Source organism: Cylas formicarius, unplaced genomic scaffold, assembly GCF_029955315.1.
Source record: "Cylas formicarius isolate icCylForm1 unplaced genomic scaffold, icCylForm1.1 PGA_scaffold_6__28_contigs__length_40554024, whole genome shotgun sequence".
NCBI lineage: Eukaryota > Metazoa > Arthropoda > Insecta > Coleoptera > Brentidae > Cylas > Cylas formicarius.
The window spans coordinates 16,015,027-16,040,452 of record NW_026844347.1 but is presented as its reverse complement, the minus strand read 5'-3'; the positions used below and the strand labels follow the sequence as shown (position 1 = coordinate 16,040,452).

Genomic DNA, 25,426 nt, shown 5'->3' with positions numbered 1-25,426 from the left:
TTGTTATAGAGAAGTGTGTCAAGGCGGTATTCAAGAAGGGAAAATTACAAACTAAAGATAACTGCAGAGAGAGTCAGTTTAATTTTTATCAGCTAGAAGGGGAAGAAAACTATAAATATTTAGGCGTAGAGGAAGGAGAGACAACAAAACAGGAAAAAATAAAGAACCAACTGATCAAGGAATACCGAAACGCAGATTTTAAAAACACAATTGAGCGGCAAAAATAAACTCAGTGCCATAGGACAGTTCGCATTACCCGTGCTTCAATTTAGTTTTGAAAACTAGAAAACTTCTTTATATGTATGGAATGCAACACCCAAGAGCCGATATACACAGATTATATGTATCGAGGAAGCAAGGGGGCCGATGCCTGTTGCAAATAAAAGCGGCATTCAAGTGGGCTATACTCAACTTAGAAGAATATCTAATCAGAAGAACAACAGACAAATATGTAAATCTACTAAGAGTATATAACGAAGAACTGCCTAAGATAAAATCGATAACTAAAGTAGCTGCATCCTTCAGAATATCATTAGGGCTGCCAAGAAACCAGGATGATACGGAAGAAAAACCGAAAAGAAAAATAAAAGAAAAATTATCGAGTGAACTGAAAACAGAGTGGAAGAATAAACGAACGCGTAGACAGTATGCACGACAAATTGAAAATCAAAAAATAAATCCCAGATACACATACGGTGGGCTAGCGAAAGGAAATCTTAAGAGTCAGACAAAAAGCCTAATAATCGCGGCACAAGATCAAGCTCGATATTACTCAAAAAATATCCTAAAGAACGCTATAGACTCAAAGTGTCGGTTATGAAATAACTACGATAAAACAGTGAATCATATCCTCTCTGGCTGTCCTATACTAGCAAAAAATGAGTATATAAAGGGACATGAAAACACCATATTAACACCACCAGAAATTGGTATGATCACAGAGCTGAGCGGGTCACAATCAAGGAAGATTCTACAATTCTGTGGAATCAACAAATTCAAACAGATAGGCAAATAACAGCAAACAAACCGGATATTGCTTTTAAAGATAGCCGTAACAACTTATGTACGATAGTTGACGTTGCAATTCCAGTCGATAACAATGTTGTGGCGAAAGAAGCCGAAAAATGACTTAAATACAGGAAACTAGCCATCGAAACAGGTAGAATGTGGAATATTAAGGCCCAAACTATCCCCCCCGTAATTGGCGCAACTGGAACAATCACAAAGAATTTTGAAAGATACCTTCAACAATCGACGGAAAACATAATATCATACAGCTTCAGGCCACGGCAAAATAATAATAATAATAATAATAATAATAATAATAATAATAATAATAATAATAATAGACTTTAGACTTTAGACTTTATTGGCCATTAAATACATTACAAGAACAACAAATGGCAAGTCACAATATCAAACACATTCTAATAACATTCATAGAGAGCAACATAATTATCAGATAGACAAACACCAAACATTTAAACAAAAATTAGGTAAAAAAAAAAAAGTAAATAAATAAATAAATAAATTCCCAATTAGTATTATGGAGACACTCGTGACGCAACACGGATGTACTCATCTGCAGTATAGAATGCGTTCTCCAATAGAAATTGTTTTATTATATTACAAAATTTAGTGAACGGCAGATCCTTGACAACGGTTGGTAGAACATTGTAGTAATTAATGTACAATTTATTTAACTCGGATGTGCGGAGCCTAGAATGGCCCTGGACAATTAATTCAGATCCCCTGGTGTAGTGATTGTGGCGATCACAGTGCTTAGGCATATCGTTCTTTAGCTCATGTATGAGAGTGACTGTATAGTAAATAAATAGTGATGGTAAGGTCAAAATATTAAGCTTTCAGCGAGCAAGAGTTCAAGTTTTTATACAAATATAGAAAAATTGCCTCTAGAGCCAGAGCGATAAACATTGATTAAAATAAGATTAAGCACTGGTATCTCCACACCACAAAACTCTGCGTGAAGACCCAGACAATATTTACTCAGATTAAGACTGCTACAGGCAATATTATTTTTAACATATATAGCAGTTCCTCCTCTGGAGGTACTGAGACGACAATAATATCCAACTAATTTATAATTGTGAACCTTAATAATATTAATTAATAATAATAATAATAATAATAATAATAATAATAATAATAATAATAATAATAACAATAATAATAATAATAATAATAATAATAATAATAATTTATTGTCTGCTTTGCCTGCTTAACACGCTGGGCAAGCTGTTCGAGCTGCTACTCCGACCTCGAATCCAAAAGGCAATACAGGATGCCGGTGGCCTACACGACAGGCAATACGGCTTCAGGAAGGGCCGATCGACCATAGACGCGATACGGAACGTGGTGAAAGCTTTCGACAGAGCGCCGACAAAGCCCCACAAAGACAGGCCAATAGTGCTCTTGGCAACACTCGACGTACGAAACGCCTTCAATTCGGCGAAGTGGAAGGACATCGTGGGGGAGCTAACAACTACCTTGAGGTTGCCTCCATACCTCCGCTGCATTATGAAGGACTACATGCGGGACCGTACACTTACGTACCAAACGGAGACAGGCACAAGGACGAGACGGCTTACGGCTGGAATGGCGCAGGGTTCGATCTTGGGCCCGGACTTGTGGAATATTGATTACGACGGGATCCTGAGAATCCCGATGGCACCGGGAGTGCACCTAGTAACATACGCGGACGATGTCGTCATCGTGATAGTTGCACGGGACGGTCGTTGGGCGCAGCTCCGGCTGAATCGAGCTCTAGGACAGATTACAGACTGGTTACGGGGACGAGGGCTAGACCTAGCCATACAGAAGACCGAACTGACGTACCTGACACGAAAGCACATTGGCACGAATGTGCAAATGACAGTAGGCGGGACCCAGATGGCGACCAGAAGCGAGGTCAGGTATCTCGGTGTTTACCTGGATACGAGGCTTACGTTCTGGTCGCACATCAGGCGCGCCGTAGACAAGGCAGCTTCAAAAACTGTAGCACTCAGTCGCCTCATGCCAAACACGAGAGGACCAAAGCAGAAGACGCGACAATTACTGATGACAGTAACCCACTCGATTCTCTTGTACGGAGCCGAGATATGGGGAGGCGCGATGGAAGTAAAGAAATACCGACAGGCCATGCTGTCGGTGCAAAGACGGGGGGCTCTTCGTATCGCGTGCGCGTATCGAACAGTCCCCGAATCGGCGGTGTTAGTTATCGCCGGTGTGATTCCCATAGACCTCTTAGCTTTTGAGCGAAAGAGTGTCTACGAGCGTAGTATGGAACTGGGCAGGGCAAGGGCGTCCAAAGAAGCACGCAACGTAACGATGGACGACTCGCAGACTCGATAGACTAACGGCACGGACTCCACTTGGACGAGGAGACTAATCAGAGACGTGCGACGGTGGTAGGAGAGGGACGGGAGTGAGGTGAATTTTTACCTCACTCAGTTCCTCTCCGGACATGGATACTTCCGGCATTACCTCTGCCGCATGGGTAACGTAACGAGCCCGTGCTGTAAGTACTGCGGAGAAAGTAACAACGCGGAACATACGTTTTTCGACTGCTCACGATGGACGGTAGAAAGACAAAGACTCGCGACGTTAACTGGATCGATTACGCTAGACAACGTGATTGACCTGATGACGTCGACAACGGAAAACTGGGACCTTGTGGATAAGTTCATAAGGGACATACTATTAAGAAAGAAGGCAGACGGCTGCCTAGAAGACTAACGAGACAACACGTGACGTGTTGACTGATACTGCACGGAGAAATACAGGAACGACAGATACGAACGCCACGTGGCACAGACGCGCCCCCTAGCTGGAAGTAATGTGAACAACAGTTCCCAGCTAGGTGGTGAAGACGAAGGGTTTGCTGGGTTTAGCAGGTAAGAATCCGGCACTCCTGACGGGTGCGCATCCCCGTCGGGGTCTTCCCATTATGTGGGACAGTCAGCACGCTAGAGCTGGTGTTTGGCTGATGTAAGAGTCCCAGCGTTATCCCTCGGGAAAAGAAATAATTTATTGTCTAACATATACAAACATCCATTTATAAGACAATTTCGGAAATGTTAAGCAAATTACAATTCAACTAAGCAAATAAAATTAAATTTAAAGACAAAGATATAGACAAGGCATAGAGCACATACTAGAATATCAAAATAGAAGAACATAGATATCTATGTAAAAATGCGAGACAAAGCATAGAGCACATACTAGTAACATATACATAACATTATAATTATAGTATTAATTTTGACTTGAGTAGCCTGGATAGCTGGTTAAAAGAGACGTTAAATATAGTAATGTTATCACAATGATCGGCATGATATCAGGATTTTTTTTTAAAGAAATTGGTAGGGAGATGCGTGTGTGTGGTTCTTTGAGAAACATGCACACGTGATTTTTATAATTTTGTATCAAAAAATAACTAGTAAATAATTTTTTCAACATTCTAAAAATGTAAAATTATATCTTTCCGCTACTCCTCACCGAAAACACGTTTTTCATTTTACAACCAAGAACCTTACAAATTTTGCGTGTATAGCCCCCAGTTTTTTCATGCATTAATAGTTCATAACAAAATAGTAGAATCTTTAGGTAAAAATATTACGTTTTAATGAAACTTACTCTAGTCTAAAAGTTGATACTAACCTAGATACAGGGTGGTAAAGTCGCAATTTCATTTAAAAAAGAATAATTCCTGGAATAATTGAACTTTTTACACAAAATTTGGCAAATTGGGGTTTTTTACCATAAAAAATCCATTTCCGTGAATAATTCTGGAGCAAATTGTAGAGATCTTTTTGGAGATAATTGCAACAGGGCACTAATTGTAGGACCCTCGAATTCGGGTAAAACCAAGGCGAAGTTACCTTCAAATCAAAATACGTATACTTGAGAGACCTGCTAAAGCCTTTACAAGAGATAGACTTTTTTGAGTTTGAGAGCGAAGAGAATATCGTTCCTCCTCAGGAAATTAAACCCAATTCTGTTATAATATTTGATGGTATTCCTTGCCACGATCAAAGTGTCATTAGAGAATGTTTCACTCACGGTAGGCATAAAAACACTGTTTCTTTATTTTTAAAGGATATTCTTCTATACTTAAGCGACTTATCCGGGAAAACGCCAACCTTCCAATTTTATTCAAGCAAGACATGATGAGTTAAAAAAAATATATATGTATATATAACGACCACTGTCATGTCATTTGAACAGCTTAGAAATATCTGTGCGAACTGCTGACATAGGCCTTATAATTTTCTTGTGATTGACAAAGACTGTGAGTTAGATAAAGGCAGATATAGGAAAAATTTTGATTCTTTTATGTATTTATAAGAGAACTCTACAATAATAAAAAGAAATCTTTATATTCCAAAATGGATAAGCGCTTAGCGACGGAGCTAATACAATCAAGAAACGCAGTTAGAGAAATATATCAAAGATCAAAGGTTAAAACTGAATCACAACTGGAACAAACCTGTAAACCTATAACTCAGCCTCTGCAGCAATTAATTTCAAAAATAAATAAAACGGATATCAAAGAAGAACTGTTAGATGAAAAAGAGAATATTAAACATGAAGTGTTAACCTCGACGCCTACCAAAATAAAGGAGAAAAGTACCGTAAAACTCGGCAAGCTACTATAGTACGACTACTTTAGATTAGGAATCTTGGATTTCCTTATTTATGTATTTATTTACTTATATACTATTATTTACGACTATTACTTATTGCTATGTTGTTCCGCGTAATTTTTTTATGTATTAAAATTAAAATTAAACCTTTAACAAGCGTCATTAAATCTGTATTCGTTGCTATCATGTTCGTTGCTATTACCATCTCGGCAGCGCGCGATATCCTAGGTCTCAGCACGTAATTGCTATCGCAAAAAATATGTATTAACAAAATGTGTGCTTTATTTAAAAGCAGCGACTTGACCTAGTCTCGTTTAGCGTGACATTAGGCGAGGCGAAAGCACGGGCAGAACCTGCGCAGGGCCCGCCGGTTTCATCTCTTCAATTAATTTGTCTAATGACCCCCTCCGACCCACGTGGTACCGAAAAAAACAGTATCGCAAAAAAAACTTTTTTTTTTCTGCAGATCGCCATTTAGTTACCGAAGATGTGACTAATGACGCCACCTCGATACCAAAATATGAATTTTTAAGGTGTTGACATTTCTCGTACACCAGCCAAACTAAAATCGATTTTTTTTGGCAAAGAAGAAATCTGAGGGTTAGATCTTGAGATATTAATCGTCTGGATGATCAGCTATAGAGTTAACGTAGGGATTGTTCACGCCGTGACGTATTAATGTCGGTCCGTATTTCGAATCGTTTTTAAGCAGTTGTAAATACTTTTCTAATATTTTATTGTGTACCGAACCGAAGTCGCAAAGGCTTCTGAAAGGCTTATCGTATGAAAAAAGCTCTACACATCCACACTTGGTTTCTCTGAAAATAAAAAAAATGATGTCAACGAACATTTGTCACTATTCTATAAATTGGCTACAAGATATGAAAATTTTCATTATAAAAGTATATATATATATATATATATATATATATATATATATATATATATATATATATATATATATATATATATATATATATATATATATATATATATATATATATATATATATATATATATATATATATATATATATATATATATATATTGGTAGGGAGATGCGTGTGTGTGGTTCTTTGAGAAACATGCACACGTGATTTTTATAATTTTGTATCAAAAAATAACTAGTAAATAATTTTTTCAACATTCTAAAAATGTAAAATTATATCTTTCCGCTACTCCTCACCGAAAACACGTCTTTCATTTTACAACCAAGAACCTTACAAATTTTGTGTGTATAGCCCCCAGTTTTTTCATGCATTAATAGTTCATAACAAAATAGTAGAATCTTTAGGTAAAAATATTACATTTTAATGAAACTTACTCTAGTCTAAAAGTTGATATTAACCTAGATACAGGGTGGTAAAGTCGCAATTCCATTAAAAAAAAATAATTCCTGGAATAATTGAACTTTTTACACAAAATTTGGCAAATCGGGGTTTTTTACCATAAAAAATCCATTTCCGTGAATAATTCTGGAGCAAATTGTAGAGAGCTCTACATATGGTACTTTTCTTGCATTTGATATTTCCTAACCATTTAGCAGATTTATTACCTTAATTTATTTTTATTTATCTATTAAACTAATGCGATAAAGGCACTTAGGTTTTGGTGAATCTATTTGCTGTTTGTTAGTAGCTTACGTGTTTTTAAAAAAAAATGGTTGGTTTTTCGATAAAGCCAGCACTTAATTGCTTTCTAACATAGAAATGAGCGTCATGATGTACGCACAAGAGAATTATAGTAAGCGTCGAGCCGAATCCCCGTTTTCGAAAAATTTGGGTTTGAAATCTTCACCATGTCGCTAGGTAATATTTAAATTTTTTTTTTCAATTTTTTTCAATTTAAAAATAACCCCTGACAATGCATTTAACGGAGTTAATAAGGTAGTACAAACCTTATAGTGTTCGAAGTGTTTTCGGAGCGCGAGCATTGAAGATGCCAAGTGACATTTTGGCGAAACGTCTGCAGGATTCCAGTCGGAGTTCAACAAGCGAACGGATGATATCCCGGAATATAGTGTCATCATGTATATATATATATATATATATATATATATATATATATATATATATATATATATATATATATATATATATATACATGATGATATTAGAATGTGTTTGATATTGTGACTTGCCATTTGTTGTTCTTGTAATGTATTTAATGGCCAATAAAGTCTAAAGTCTAAAGTCTATTATTATTATTATTATTATTATTATTATTATTATATATATATATATATATATACATGATGACACTATATTCCGGGATATCATCCGTTCGCTTGTTGAACTCCGACTGGAATCCTGCAGACGTTTCGCCAAAATGTCACTTGGCATCTTCAATGCTCGCGCTCCGAAAACACTTCGAACACTATAAGGTTTGTACTACCTTATTAGCTCCGTTAAATGCATTGTCAGGGGTTATTTTTAAATTGAAAAAAATTGAAAAAAAAAATTTAAATATTACCTAGCGACATGGTGAAGATTTCAAACCCAAATTTTTCGAAAACGGGGATTCGGCTCGACGCTTACTATAATTCTCTTGTGCTTACATCATGACGCTCATTTCTATGTTAGAAAGCAATTAAGTGCTGGCTTTATCGAAAAACCAACCATTTTTTTTTAAAAACACGTAAGCTACTAACAAACAGCAAATAGATTCACCAAAACCTAAGTGCCTTTATCGCATTAGTTTAATAGATAAATAAAAATAAATTAAGGTAATAAATCTGCTAAATGGTTAGGAAATATCAAATGCAAGAAAAGTACCATATGTAGAGCTCTCTACAATTTGCTCCAGAATTATTCACGGAAATGGATTTTTTATGGTAAAAAACCCCGATTTGCCAAATTTTGTGTAAAAAGTTCAATTATTCCAGGAATTATTTTTTTTTAATGGAATTGCGACTTTACCACCCTGTATCTAGGTTAATATCAACTTTTAGACTAGAGTAAGTTTCATTAAAATGTAATATTTTTACCTAAAGATTCTACTATTTTGTTATGAACTATTAATGCATGAAAAAACTGGGGGCTATACACACAAAATTTGTAAGGTTCTTGGTTGTAAAATGAAAGACGTGTTTTCGGTGAGGAGTAGCGGAAAGATATAATTTTACATTTTTAGAATGTTGAAAAAATTATTTACTAGTTATTTTTTGATACAAAATTATAAAAATCACGTGTGCATGTTTCTCAAAGAACCACACACACGCATCTCCCTACCAATTTCTTTAAAAAAAAATCCTGATATCATGCCGACCATTGTGATAACATTACTATATTTAACGTCTCTTTTAACCAGCTATCCAGGCTACTCAAGTCAAAATTAATACTATAATTATAATGTTATGTATATGTTACTAGTATGTGCTCCATGCTTTGTCTCGCATTTTTACATAGATATCTATGTTCTTCTATTTTGATATTCTAGTATGTGCTCTATGCCTTGTCTATATCTTTGTCTTTAAATTTAATTTTATTTGCTTAGTTGAATTGTAATTTGCTTAACATTTCCGAAATTGTCTTATAAATGGATTTTTGTATATGTTAGACAATAAATTATTTCTTTTCCCGAGGGATAACGCTGGGACTCTTACATCAGCCAAACACCAGCTCTAGCGTGCTGACTGTCCCACATAATGGGAAGACCCCGACGGGGATGCGCACCCGTCAGGAGTGCCGGATTCTTACCTGCTAAACTCAGCAAACTCTTCGTCTTCACCACCTAGCTGGGAACTGTTGTTCACATTACTTCCAGCTAGGGGGCGCGTCTGTGCCACGTGGCGTTCGTATCTGTCGTTCCTGTATTTCTCCGTGCAGTATCAGTCAACACGTCACGTGTTGTCTCGTTAGTCTTCTAGGCAGCCGTCTGCCTTCTTTCTTAATAGTATGTCCCTTATGAACTTATCCACAAGGTCCCAGTTTTCCGTTGTCGACGTCATCAGGTCAATCACGTTGTCTAGCGTAATCGGTCCAGTTAACGTCGCGAGTCTTTGTCTTTCTACCGTCCATCGTGAGCAGTCGAAAAACGTATGTTCCGCGTTGTTAGTTTCTCCGCAGTACTTACAGCACGGGCTCGTTACATTACCCATGCGAGGTAATGCTGGAAGTATCCATGTCCGGAGAGGAACTGAGTGAGGTAAAAATTCACCTCACTCCCGTCCCTCTCCTACCACCGTCGCACGTCTCTGATTAGTCTCCTCGTCCAAGTGGAGTCCGTGCCGTTAGTCTATCGAGTCTGCGAGTCGTCCATCGTTACGTTGCGTGCTTCTTTGGACGCCCTTGCCCTGCCCAGTTCCATACTACGCTCGTAGACACTCTTTCGCTCAAAAGCTAAGAGGTCTATGGGAATCACACCGGCGATAACTAACACCGCCGATTCGGGGACTGTTCGATACGCGCACGCGATACGAAGAGCCCCCCGTCTTTGCACCGACAGCATGGCCTGTCGGTATTTCTTTACTTCCATCGCGCCTCCCCATATCTCGGCTCCGTACAAGAGAATCGAGTGGGTTACTGTCATCAGTAATTGTCGCGTCTTCTGCTTTGGTCCTCTCGTGTTTGGCATGAGGCGACTGAGTGCTACAGTTTTTGAAGCTGCCTTGTCTACGGCGCGCCTGATGTGCGACCAGAACGTAAGCCTCGTATCCAGGTAAACACCGAGATACCTGACCTCGCTTCTGGTCGCCATCTGGGTCCCGCCTACTGTCATTTGCACATTCCTGCCAATGTGCTTTCGTGTCAGGTACGTCAGTTCGGTCTTCTGTATGGCTAGGTCTAGCCCTCGTCCCCGTAACCAGTCTGTAATCTGTCCTAGAGCTCGATTCAGCCGGAGCTGCGCCCAACGACCGTCCCGTGCCACTATCACGATGACGACATCGTCCGCGTATGTTACTAGGTGCACTCCCGGTGCCATCGGGATTCTCAGGATCCCGTCGTAATCAATATTCCACAAGTCCGGGCCCAAGATCGAACCCTGCGCCATTCCAGCCGTAAGCCGTCTCGTCCTTGTGCCTGTCTCCGTTTGGTACGTAAGTGTACGGTCCCGCATAGTAGTCCTTCATAATGCGGCGGAGGTATGGAGGCAACCTCAAGGTAGTTGTTAGCTCCCCCACGATGTCCTTCCACTTCGCCGAATTGAAGGCGTTTCGTACGTCGAGTGTTGCCAAGAGCACTATTGGCCTGTCTTTGTGGGGCTTTGTCGGCGCTCTGTCGAAAGCTTTCACCACGTTCCGTATCGCGTCTATAGTCGATTGGCCCTTCCTGAAGCCGTATTGCCTGTCGTGTAGGCCACCGGCATCCTGTATTGCCTTTTGGATTCGAGGCCGGAGTAGCAGCTCGAACAGCTTGCCCCGCGTGTTAAGCAGGCAAAGCAGACAATAAATTATTATTATTATTATTATTATTGTTATTATTATTATTATTATTATTATTATTATTATTATTATTATTATTATTAATTAATATTATTAAGGTTCACAATTATAAATTAGTTGGATATTATTGTCGTCTCAGTTCCTCCAGAGGAGGAACTGCTATATATGTTAAAAATAATATTGCCTGTAGCAGTCTTAATCTGAGTAAATATTGTCTGGATCTTCACGCAGAGTTTTGTGGTGTGGAGATACCAGTGCTTAATCTTATTTTAATCAATGTTTATCGCTCTGGCTCTAGAGGCAATTTTTCTATATTTGTATAAAAACTTGAACTCTTGCTCGCTGAAAGCTTAATATTTTGACCTTACCATCACTATTTATTTACTATACAGTCACTCTCATACATGAGCTAAAGAACGATATGCCTAAGCACTGTGATCGCCACAATCACTACACCAGGGGATCTGAATTAATTGTCCAGGGCCATTCTAGGCTCCGCACATCCGAGTTAAATAAATTGTACATTAATTACCGTTGTCAAGGATCTGCCGTTCACTAAATTTTGTAATATAATAAAACAATTTCTATTGGAGAACGCATTCTATACTGCAGATGAGTACATCCGTGTTGCGTCACGAGTGTCTCCATAATACTAATTGGGAATTTATTTATTTATTTACTTATTTTTTTTTACCTAATTTTTGTTTCAATGTTTGGTGTTTGTCTATCTGATAATTATGTTGCTCTCTATGAATGTTATTAGAATGTGTTTGATATTGTGACTTGCCATTTGTTGTTCTTGTAATGTATTTAATGGCCAATAAAGTCTAAAGTCTAAAGTCTATTATTATTATTATTATTATTATTATTATTATTATTATTATTATTATTTTGCCGTGGCCTGAAGCTGTATGATATTATGTTTTCCGTCGATTGTTGAAGGTATCTTTCAAAATTCTTTGTGATTGTTCCAGTTGCGCCAATTACGGGGGGGATAGTTTGGGCCTTAATATTCCACATTCTACCTGTTTCGATGGCTAGTTTCCTGTATTTAAGTCATTTTTCGGCTTCTTTCGCCACAACATTGTTATCGACTGGAATTGCAACGTCAACTATCGTACATAAGTTGTTACGGCTATCTTTAAAAGCAATATCCGGTTTGTTTGCTGTTATTTGCCTATCTGTTTGAATTTGTTGATTCCACAGAATTGTAGAATCTTCCTTGATTGTGACCCGCTCAGCTCTGTGATCATACCAATTTCTGGTGGTGTTAATATGGTGTTTTCATGTCCCTTTATATACTCATTTTTTGCTAGTATAGGACAGCCAGAGAGGATATGATTCACTGTTTTATCGTAGTTATTTCATAACCGACACTTTGAGTCTATAGCGTTCTTTAGGATATTTTTTGAGTAATATCGAGCTTGATCTTGTGCCGCGATTATTAGGCTTTTTGTCTGACCCTTAAGATTTCCTTTCGCTAGCCCACCGTATGTGTATCTGGGATTTATTTTTTGATTTTCAATTTGTCGTGCATACTGTCTACGCGTTCGTTTATTCTTCCACTCTGTTTTCAGTTCACTCGATAATTTTTCTTTTATTTTTCTTTTCGGTTTTTCTTCCGTATCATCCTGGTTTCTTGGCAGCCCTAATGATATTCTGAAGGATGCAGCTACTTTAGTTATCGATTTTATCTTAGGCAGTTCTTCGTTATATACTCTTAGTAGATTTACATATTTGTCTGTTGTTCTTCTGATTAGATATTCTTCTAAGTTGAGTATAGCCCACTTGAATGCCGCTTTTATTTGCAACAGGCATCGGCCCCCTTGCTTCCTCGATACATATAATCTGTGTATATCGGCTCTTGGGTGTTGCATTCCATACATATAAAGAAGTTTTCTAGTTTTCAAAACTAAATTGAAGCACGGGTAATGCGAACTGTCCTATGGCACTGAGTTTATTTTTGCCGCTCAATTGTGTTTTTAAAATCTGCGTTTCGGTATTCCTTGATCAGTTGGTTCTTTATTTTTTCCTGTTTTGTTGTCTCTCCTTCCTCTACGCCTAAATATTTATAGTTTTCTTCCCCTTCTAGCTGATAAAAATTAAACTGACTCTCTCTGCAGTTATCTTTAGTTTGTAATTTTCCCTTCTTGAATACCGCCTTGACACACTTCTCTATAACAAATTCAATGCGAATGTTGTCGCTAAATTTCTTGACTATCGTGAGTTGATCCTCTAGCTCTGCTTCGTTTTTTCCAGATCGTCCATATATATCTATTTTTATGCCCTTCATAACAAAGCCCTTATTCAGTTCGTTAAGCTCAATGGAAAGTGGTATAAGTGATATATAAAATAAGAGCGGTGATAAGGAATCTCCTTGAAATATTCGCCTATGTATACGTGTGTTAGGTATCATTATAGCTTCAAGGGAGGTGTTTAAGTAGACGTTTGTGTTCCGGTTCTTCATCATGATCCTGCGTGTTGCCACTAATATGGGATGGACTCCGATACACTCTAAGCTTTTCAAAATCCATTATCCTATCATAAGTTTTTCTGTGGCCCACCCACGCTAGAGTCAGATTGCGTTTCCTTTGTTTACATTCTTCCAGGATATACTTTGACAGTAATATCTGGTCTTTGCAACCTTTAGATTCTCTGCAGCAGCTTTTTTGCCCTAAGGGTAGTATCGAGTTCGTATCGAAAAACTCTTGAAGTCTATTTGATAAAATGCGTATAAAATAATAATAATAATAATAATAATAATAATAATAATAATAATAATAATACTAATAATAATAATAATAATAGTTATTATTATTATTATATATTACTTAGTTATTGAGAGTTCATATTAAATAATGTTTTCGATCAGTTTGATGACGAACCCTTAAATATTGTGAAATCGTTATGGCGGCAATAATGAACAGCTCAAATACATTATTGCTCAATTTAGTTAGAGAAATCAGAGATATTCTTGTGAATATCAATGTTGTCAAACGGATGGCTTTCAATTGAATATCTTACATATCTCTAAGCCTTATTATTACAGAATAAAAAAAATATTTAAAAATATTTAGTTTAAAAACTGCCTTTTTTGCTACTCCAATAATTAGTTATTAAAGTAGATTGTAATTAAAACTCTAATATTTAACAAATACGTCAAGACAGTGCGACAAAATAATGCTTTTGTTTCATGGCCACCTATTTTTTTTTCTGTAAATTTGGCTTTATTGTCAATTTGGGAGCGTTATTGTTTAGTAAATTATTAGGTACGATACATATATATTTTTTAAATGACGAGTTTTTTCGAAAAGTTAAGGTGCGTTTTGAATGATGGGCACACAAAACCCAAACGTTATAAAGCAATTGCCGTATTGCATAGCATGATTTCTTATGATGCTAGACAATTTTCCACCGATACTGTTTAGCACATATTTCACTTGGAATTTTGTAAGCCGAAATGCTTCTTAAAGAAATTATTAATCATCTCGTAAATCAAAAATTTACTCTAACCTTTTCCGTGGTCGTTGTGAAAAAAATATCACCAAAAATTGCAATTCCTTTCAAATATTTTTTGCACTTTTCATTTGGCTTAATGAACAAACGGTATTGGCGAAAACGATATGCAAAGTGCAAAGCAGCGCTAAGTAAAGTGGCAAATAGTATGGTGTAATAAGCTTCCCGTTTTACTTCAATATTGCTATTATTAAAATAAGTTTTTTCTTTATTTCAGAGGATCAAATTAAGGAAAATTTCAATTTCTTCGCTTACGGCGACACTTCGCCGGTCGGACAGATACTATATGTGAAGGGCATGTGCGAAGAAATTACGGAATACTTTTTCGCACATCCAAAAGTGCAAATCCTGCTCAAATCTCAAGAACGTTTTGACGCCGTCGTAGTAGAACTATTTGAAAACGATGCCTTGACCATTTTCGCTCATCACTTTAAAGCGCCCTTAATAATTATGAGCAGCTTAGGTCCAAATTTCTGGATAAACGGTTTGGTGGCAAATCCCGAACCACCCGCTTACGTGCCGAATTTGCTTTCTAATTTTAATAGCGAAATGAACTTCTCTCAACGCCTCTACAATTTTTTTATTGGAATATTTTGCCAATTGAACAACCATTTTCTGATTTATCCCACCCAAAGCAAGATACTGAAGAAATACTACCCTGATGGTCCAAACCTCAGTGAAATCATCTATAATGTGTCCCTGATCTTTCTGAATTCGCACGAAAGCATTCATGAACCTGTACCGATAGTTCCAAATATGGTTCAAATCGGAGGGTATCACGTTGCCCCACCTAAAAATCTACCGAAAGATTTACAAGATTTTTTGGATAATTCAAAAGAAGGGGCGATATATTTTAGTTTGGGTTCCAATTTAATTCCATCTCAAATGCCTAACGCTACGAGAGATGCAATTTTGAAGGTTTTGGGATCCAGGAAGGAAAACATTTTATGGAAATGGGATCAAGATTCGTTACCCAATCGGCCTCCAAACTTCAAGCTGTCCAAGTGGTTTCCTCAGCAAGATATATTAGGTGGGTAGGTAAGGTAACAGGGTGTTTCTTAGTTGTGCGTCAATGCTGAAGGGCTCATTTTAAGAAAAAAAAATCATAACAACAAAACAGCCTTAACTGTTAAGGTAAAATTTTCACGAAAAAATCTTTGGTTTATACTATCTGAGAAGCTGTTCTATATTTGCGATAGCATAGTCGGCAATAAAAAGCCAAACAGAATAAAATCGATTGATCGATTTGCTTCCACTTATACTTCAGCAGATGTTGTTCCACCCTAAATTTCTATCTCATCAATGCAAGACAGCCGTCAGTAACGATCTCGATTATATTACTTGCAAGTAAGAGAGACAGAATCAGTTGTACTTGGCATTTATTAACTTAACTCAACTAGTAACTAGTAACTAGTATAATTGAAATAATTGAAAAAATTATTATAATTTTTTAAGTAAAGTATTGTCCGAAAACTCTTGTCAATGCAATAAAAATTAAAACAATACCAAAATAATCGTAAAATAAAAAAATATAAAATACCGCATAAAATATAATTTGCCAAGAGTAAATATCCATGTAAACCATATTTAGTTTGTATTTACGATGAAAGATCACACAACTGATTCAATTTTCTTTGGTAACTTTCTGAACAGATACTGCTGCAGTATTATCGTGTAAGTAAGGCACTTACAATATTTTTATTAAAAAATATTTTGCACTTACATCAATTCTATATTTACAATGATATGGAGTCAATCTTAAAACCCATTTCAACAATTATTTCGTCTGTAGCCTACGGCAAGATTGTTTTGTAATATTTGACAATTTTAACACTTACAATTTAGACCATTGATAATTTCTCTTTTTCTTGTCGATGCATTTGGTACACTTTCACTGAGTGTAGACTGATATCGTGCATTACCCATAATAATTGAAAACGGCCTTTTAAATTTCGATATAAGTTTTTCAAAAATGCGACTCTGTTTTGTATACGAATGTAATCAGATAAAATACTGCCGCGCCCTCTCTGTTGGTTTTATGACCGACAGTGTCATCGCAAATCGTACAGACTATAAATATTTCTTCATTGTGAGGCTATGAAAAATGAATTTCCAAAAAACTTTACATTCACACACCTAAAAAAAGTCTAATTTTTATTTGGCAAGCAATCCACAAATTGAACTTCTGTTCTTGAATTTGGCAATGGAAGCAAAGCTGATTGCAAATGGTACTTAGAGCCCTTTTATCGATTCTCAAACAGCTAAAATATAAAACAAATTTCTTAAGTTCTTAAATTGTTATAATTACATTTATGTCAGTAAAGAAAGTGAACTTCGCTCATCTAAGAGAGACAATTAAAATTTTCATATATATGGGATATGGAGACGAAACAGTTACTCAAAAAGAATTTTGTAGTTTATTTAGTGCAAAATGTCCAGAAAGACTCAATACATGGTCCGCAGTGACTAAAATTGAGAGATAATTTATAGAAACAAGGCATCTAATAGAAATTAATTTATTAGCTGTTGCAAATGCCCACCCTGGACTTCTTGACAATATGATAAATTTCCTTAGTATCTACTAAATTTTAAATCATCTAAATTTTGTGATAATTATAATATTAAATATTCCCAGAGAAAAAAATCCAGAGGAGGTAACTGGAGATCTTGTGGCACATTCTATTAATCTTTTATCAATCCACTGATCTGAAAATACCTTATTTAAATATTCAGGCACCTGGGGCGGAGCACCGTCCTGTTTAAAGCAAATTTACTCATTTGCCATAGCAGTCTAATTTGTATTTGGGAAAGAAACTGCGAAAGTAATAAATAAGTCATTTTGAAGAAATAATATGCAATAAATTTGTTATTGAAAATCGCTCTCCGAACATTTATTTTTTGTGGATGTTGTGTATGTGATTTTCTCTTATCCATTATTTATCGTACCATATTCCCATCATAATTTCACAAACCTGGAGATCATCTTCATTCAGCTCCTGTAGGAAAGTAATCTTGTAATGATCATAAACGCAAAGCTGTTCGCTGGGTAACATCTTCATTTGAAGCTGTTTCAGACGATGCACGCTGAGGATGATCCTCAACTTCTAATAATGTATTTAATCTTGTGTTTTCATTAGTTTTTGGACGACCTGACTGTAAATGATCTTTTGCGCTAAACAAATTACAAACATTTCTTGAAATAGCGTTGTCTCTATATCCATAAAAATTTTCATTTCAGTTCTCTGGGTTTACCTTTAGTGGTATTCACTTTCCTTAGTGACAGAAATGTATTTGTATCAATTTAAGAACTTTTCGTTGCGTTTCAAAATTAAGACCAAAATTTATGACAGAATTCGAAAATGGATTGAAAGAAATGGGGTTCCATTTTTGTGTTCCAATTTTTTCAAAAATCCTGCACCCTGATTATGATGGATGGCATGGGCTAGCATTTTTCTTGAAATCCAATGCCTGATTTTTAGATGAACTTGTTCCATATTTTAGCCGTTTACTTTACGTGTTCACTGCTAACTTGTTTGTCCTAGACTAAATCAGTTTATAAAAAACTTACGAAACTAGAACAACAGCAAATAATGTCAACAAATATGATGACAGGTTTGATTAGCTTTGGTTAGTTTTTGCTCCTTGCTTGCTCACAAAAAAACTACTAGAGTAGACTGTTATAAATATGTGTGGTCTAGGACAAACTAGTTTGGCCAGAAATCGGGTTTGGTCGATAAAATATATATTTATTGACTTGAGTTTGCTACAGCACATCCAAATATTAAGCTATTTATCACTCATTGTGGTCTATTGAGTACCACGGAGACTGTGTATTATGGAATACCCATTCTCGGATTTCCCGTCTTCGGAGATCAAAAGTTGAATGCCGCCCGAGCAGCAACTCTCGGAATAGGAAAATTTATTCCATTCTCAAACATAAATGAACACAATTTGGAGGAAGCTATCAACGAAATATTGGATAATCCTAGGTAAGTAGATAAACCAGTTTGATATCCATTGTGTGCAGGAATTAAAACTCAGTATAAAAGTAATTTGCCCGCAAAAGTCAAATTACTGTCAACCAGCCGGGAACCTGAGAAAAAATATTGGTAACGTGATTTTTTCTACAAACAAACTTAAATGGCGGATCAGACCCTATGTACCTTTTCTAAGTTGGTCAAATGGTTTTGGTTTCTCTACGGTGACATATACTTACTATTTGGATCTTATAAATCACGGAAAACAGTATATGGAGAATGCAACCAACTATACGCTTGGATATACAAAAGAAGAAAATCTAATTTGTTCGTTATTTACAGTTGCATTTTAATAAATCAATCATTGAAATTTTAGAAAAGGGATTATGACAGTTTGTTTTGAACGAATTGGATTTACTTCATACTTTTTCGAAAAAATGCATTTTATTACTTTCTAGTTATCCGTGGCACAATTTACTGTCCATTCAGCTATTCAATTATTTTAATAAAATTTTATTTCACTCCACTCGGCAATTTTCTTATATGGCACCGTTTAACCATATTTTCACATTTTTGAGGACGCTACTTATTTAAAAAAAAACACTTGGCCAGTTGTTATTAATGAATTTAACATTTATTATAAATATTGAGTAAAACGTAAAAAAAATATAGCAACTTAAATTTCAATGGATAACATTCTAATAACTAATAAATCGCTACAATAATGTTACAGGGTATAATGTTCAGTGAGGTACTATTGCCATATTATCCATCCCTGTGGGTAATATGGCATCTACAAAAAATTCAATACACACAATAAATATTTTATTTTTCCTAATAAATCAAAGCAGTACGGTTCACAATACATACCATCTACACAATATATACTATATACTACTCACATTTTGGACCCTTTTTGTTTCAAAAATAACCTACACAGGTTGTACAGTACTTTGACTCTTATACCTCCACTTTAGAGTCATAATTTCTTAGTGTTTATGGCTATTTCAGAGTAGGATCAAATGGACTTGCCATATTAGTTTGATGGGATGACTTCTTTCTTCAGATTGTGCCTGAAATTTACAATTTTTTGTTGCCATAGTGAACAGTTACAGCAGTTTTCCTCTTTTTAGCTTTCTCTTTTTGTTTTAACTTCATTATTTTTGCCTTCTTCTATAGGCGATCAGCGCCAATTGTTTCTGGCGCGGTTAGTATTCTGCCTGCTGTTTCCGGAAACCACTTGGTTTTGGTTTAATTCTAGGCGATTGTAAAATTTGCTCAAAAAAGTTTCTGTTTCTGTCAGCTGCAATAATGCATTGTTGATCCTGCAAGTTGTAAGCATCTTCTTCTGGATTTGGTTCTACTACAATTGGTACTGTTTTGATTACAAATGCTCTAAAACGGGAAGCCCCATTCTATTGTTGCAGCCATGCACTAAGCAATATTTAAAAGTGAAGTAAACTGTAGTAGGCTTAGCTTTCGACCTGGATTATTCTGAATCTAATTCTGGCAGGTTTGGTCCTAATAGAACGATCTGTCAAATGGTTGAAGCCAACGTGTTCTATGATTACGCAGGCAAAACAGGATAACTTCTTTTGCTAGAGCACAATTTATCAGTTCAACATTACAACAGTGGGACGAATGCCCATCCAGAAGCAACAACACCTTGGGCCCTTTCCGTGGAACGAAGAATTTGAAAAATATTTCCGCCGTCACATAAGCGGACTCCACAACTCTACGACCAGGTGGGAGTCCATCTTCAAAGTCTGGAGGAATAAAAGTACCTTCTGTGTGAACACAAGTTATGACTGACACCGTTTCCCCTTTTCCACCACTTGTAATGCACCGTTTTAGCTCCTTTAGCAATGACAAATCCTTGAGCGGTATATATAGTCAATTTAGGATGCCTTTCCATGAAAGCCACAAATGCTGGACAACAAAAATATAGGCAAGCTTCCTTACATCATAAGAAGACAAAGCAAAGCCGTACGAATTGTGCTTCTTATTCGGGATCCCAGCAGATTTTGTGTTTCAAGGAAATTGAATTTAAATATCCTGTGCTCATTCTTCTCATCATGGTCCTGTCGAGAAGGCTGGAGTTACTTCTCGAACTGATTTTCTACCGCTACGAATATCAGCGACAGACAGCCTTTCTCGGACCTCTGAACTCTTAAATTTCCTTTGAGATAAGAGCGTGGCATTGCCTCCACCTGCAACTGACATAACTGAAATGAAAAAATAATAAACAAACCGAAACGGTACATTCATAATTAGGTTGGAAGTTCTATTTCGCCTAGCGTACAGATTTATAAAACTTATATTGAAATCTGAATACAGAAAAATTTTTGGGGCTTCGCTTACCAATTATAATGTAATATTTCACAATAAAATTTAAATATTGATTTCCTGAACCACACACGTGCATTACCGGTATTGTGTTACCTGTTTGACTGATCACCCCCTTTTTCTCTATAAATAGAAAATCGAAATAATTTTTTTAATTTATTTTTTACAATTTCTACAATGTCTTCGTACAAAATTACCCAATAGGTGACATTATTATATTTTGATATCCTCGCCTATTTTGAATTGATTTGTTATTTTCACTTATTTTTCATTAACAATTAGATTTAATCAAGAAACTTATTAACTAACCGAAACTAATCGTCGAAGGCTAACCAGTTTAGTTAATTATTGAATTGAAAGTAGTAGAAAGCAGAAAGGACGTTTTTAATGCAGTGAACATTTAAAAAACAAATTTAAGGGGTCAATCAAGCGACTTTGACATACACCAAATAAAGATATTTGGTTTGATTAAATAAACACAAGATTTGTTTTCATGAAAATCTTGATAATCAGGATAAATTGGCACATTATAGAAAAGGAAAAGAATTTTCTAGTAATATTTTGAGCCTTCTTAATAAAACCAAAAAAGCTTTGGGTAACGGACAACTTAAAGGTGCTTTTCGTCTGAGAGACAAAGCGCGTAACAAATACTCGAAAAATAGAACTTCTTTATAATAGACAACTCAGAAACTGTACAAAACACTATCTAATACTAGAAAAAATAGCTTATTTTAATCAATTTTCAAATAAAAATGCAAAAATTTTGTGCAAAAGTGTAAGTCACCTTAACTTAAGTAAAAACAAAACAAAATTATTGTCAGAAGTATTGTTAAACGCGAATCAAATTAATAGATATTTTAAAGACTGTGCGACAATTTTTATCCAAGGGTGCAATACGAGAATGCCGGAGTTTAATTTTCGACTCTGTGACAAAGGTGACGAAATAACGTATGTTACCGAAATTAAGTCTAATGCTATGAGTGAGGATGGAATTTATATACGGGATTGGAGGTTATGCTTGCCATGTTGTGTAGATCATCTGTTAAATTTAGTAAATAGCTGTTTTCTGGAAAATACGTTCTGCAATATTTTCAAAAAGTCTATAAAGTTTCATATCGAAAAGAGATTATGGATATTAGGCCAATTAATATTCTTCCCGCGCTTTGTAATGATGTTGAAAAATATATATTAAATCAAATTCACTATTCAAACTCAAACAGCATAATTTCCAGTTACCAACCTGGCTTTCGTCGAGGCTAGAGCACATAGCACAGTTAGTAGACATTTAAAATTGAATACACTTCTCTTCCTCTTGGACTTTAGCAAAGCGTCTGATACTATTAGTCTTCCTTTATTGCTAGTCAAGGTTCAGTATTTTGCACTTTCATTTAGTGTGATCAAGCTTTTTGAGAATTAATTTAACAATAGAATGTATTCCGTCGCGGTTAACACGGCCAATAAAATTGAGAAGTAATATTTACATTAGAATGCTGCAGGTGTACCTCAAGGTTTTATTCTAGGTCCCTTATTATTTTCAATTTATATCGCTGATATGGGTAAACGCATTCAGTCAGCTGAATTGCAGCAATACGGCTCTCAACTACTCGTGCCATCCATATTGGTTCTCTCCATATATCGCAAAATCATTTTAATTCACATTTAAAAAAAAATACACATTTATGCTTTCAATCACAATTTAAAACTAAATTATGCAAAATCACAAGTTTTGCTTTTCGCTGACAACAGAAATAATGAGGAGCTCATCAAGACCAATTTATACATCAAAATTCAAAATTTACCTGTTAAACTGGTTAATGAAGCAAAAATATTGGGCATAATTTTTGACACCGGATTTGGGTTTGAAAAGCACGTCCGAAAAAAGACTTCAAATTGCCTGTGTGCATTTAAAAAAATTAGACACTAGCCATCAACGCTAAAGATACAACTTTGTGAAAATACATGCTTACAATATACCCTTTCACATAAATTATGAAATATGAAGCCAGCGGCTCGATTTGGCCGGGCTATTTTATTCTTTTGAACATTATCATAATACTAGACAAATCACTGATTTGAGATTGCCTCAGCATAAAACTGCAAATTTTCAAAAGTCACTCGTTAACGTTACTGATAGTAATTATATTAAACTACAAAATGGTAGAACTTTCAAAAAATATATGAAAAAATTTCATGTACAAAAACAAAGTTTTATGCCGTAAGAAAATATAGTTTTTTTTTCATGTATATTATACTATGCTTTTCTGATGCTCCAGTTGTCACCACCGAGGTTCTGTTCCTATTTCTATTCTATGTGTTTCGTTATATATTTTTATAAATATATTGTTTTATATTTAGTTAAATCTATATTTTGTGTGTTAGTTTATGAAATACTATATTATGCAACAAGTGTAGTTCACGGTATGAGTTAAAAAGTTTATCAAACGTGTTGCATACTATACTTTTTTACGACCGTTATTTATTGGGTACATTTTTGCGAAACAACACTAATATATTCACTGATATGGCTGTCAGAATCGAGAAACTTCAAAATTCAAGCCGTGCGGTAAAAAATCCGAAAACACCCGATTGCTTCCAAATCCGTGCGGTAAAATCCCGGAAATGTCCGAACTGGTTCGGATCCGTGAAAAAGGAAGCTGACGTGGCAAAATGGAAGTAGAAAAAAATTGAACATTTGGCATCGACAATAAAGATTCAACTTTGTGACACTCTGATATTATCGCTGCTTGATTATTGTGACGTGGTTTCTGGGGACTTTTTGACTTTCCGGATGGAACCAAACATCCAGAAGTTACAAAACTCATGCACAAGGTTTGCTTACAATATACCCTTTAGACATTCACACATCACACTCTCTAAATTCTAATAAATTATTAAGTATGAGGCCAGCCAATATCATAACACCATAGGCCTGTAACTTAAAATCTACAACTGTTAAGAGTGCAGAACTTGTATATATATATATATATATAAATATATATATATATATATATATATATATATATATATATATATATATATATATATATATATATATATATATATATATATATATATATATATATATATATTGGAAAATATTAATAGATCAATACCAAGGATTTCATATATTTTTGGTAAGACAATATTTATTTGGACATATCCAAAAATCTATAAGAATATTATTTTACCTTTTCGATAAGTTTAGGAATAACGTTCATGCGAGTGAGGTTCATTCAGGTCAGGCATTTTTACTTTCTTTACTTACAGTATTAAACTTCGTATTTTTTCTTTTCAGATACTTACAGAATGCAAAATACAGATCCCAGCTAATGCATGACCGTCCAGTTAAACCAATGGATTTAGCCGCATACTGGGTCGACTACGTCATTAGGTACAAGGGGGCACCACACCTGCAAGTAGCGGGAGTTAAGTTACCATTGTACAAATATTTGATGCTTGATATTCTCGCAGCCATATTTATTATCTTGTTCACGCTTTTCCACTCAGTTTACAGAATTTTGAAGTATTGGAGGGCGGCAAAGATAAAAGAAAAGCAGAACTAGTAATAACTTGAAAGTGTCCGAAATATATTAAGCAGTGTATAAAAGCGATTTGCTTTATTATACCAATGACAAGTCCACACCTGCAGGCGAATACTTCATCTTAGGCCATCAAACAAATTTGGTGCATACTCGCCGTCATAGAAACTAAACAAAATCATTCATTTAATTCGTTCAAATTATGATTCATTGGAGGCTTACTATGCGCAAGTGTGGTAAACGGCACTTGAAACTTGCAGTTCGTATAACCAAATCTCTACAAAAAGCTTCCATCCACCTAAAAAATATATTTTAAAATAAACATTCTCTTAAACAATCTTGCCGATACTTGAACCATACCTCAACTATTAGAATTCTGTACTATTCTTACGTGAGATCTAAATTAGATAGAATTGATGTGGCGTCCAATACATCAATTTCATATTGATACTGTACATATTAAATACTCCCCTTTTTAGGAAGATAATATATATCTTAGTAGATATGCTACCTGCGTTCAAGAATAAATTTTCTCATTTTTACATGTAAATTCCCATAAGAAAATTTAAGGTTCATATTAGCGAAAATTGGTCCGCTCAAGGTCATTCGATCCATACCCTCTTAGCACCAACCAATACCATCTCCCTCAACGCCACCCCTCCCGCAACCCCCCCCCAAAACCGTCACCCCCCTTCCCCCACCCCCACCCCCACCATCAACCCTCACACCCCATTTCACAACCACTCAACAGATGTGTAGTCACGTGACTCACCTTTTTTTCGCGTTTTCGGAAGTATAGGATCGACGGTAAACAAGTGGAGTGACTTATACATAGTGTCTTAATAATCAGGTACACCCGGTGTGTCCAAGTTTAATTAAAGAAAACTATATACAATAACATATATTTATCGAGGAGGGTCTTCTTCTTCTTCTTTTTGCGTCCACTTTGTCAGCTATAACGATGTTCCTGTTGATGACGTTCTTGTTCCCGTTCTTTCA

General features: G+C 35.7%; 1 protein-coding gene across 1 annotated transcript in view; it reads left to right on the top strand.

Moving 5' to 3' along the window:
* Positions 1-24,955, top strand: part of LOC132702842 (UDP-glycosyltransferase UGT5-like) — a 36,496-nt gene extending 11,541 nt beyond the window's left edge. Inside the window, exons 2-4 of the mRNA XM_060671663.1 lie at positions 14,783-15,595; positions 18,335-18,554; positions 24,184-24,955. Of these exons, the coding sequence (XP_060527646.1) occupies positions 14,783-15,595; positions 18,335-18,554; positions 24,184-24,451 (1,301 nt within the window). The 3' untranslated portion in view covers positions 24,452-24,955. The remainder of the gene's footprint in view (positions 1-14,782; positions 15,596-18,334; positions 18,555-24,183) is intronic.
* Positions 24,956-25,426: the final 471 nt, after the last annotated feature.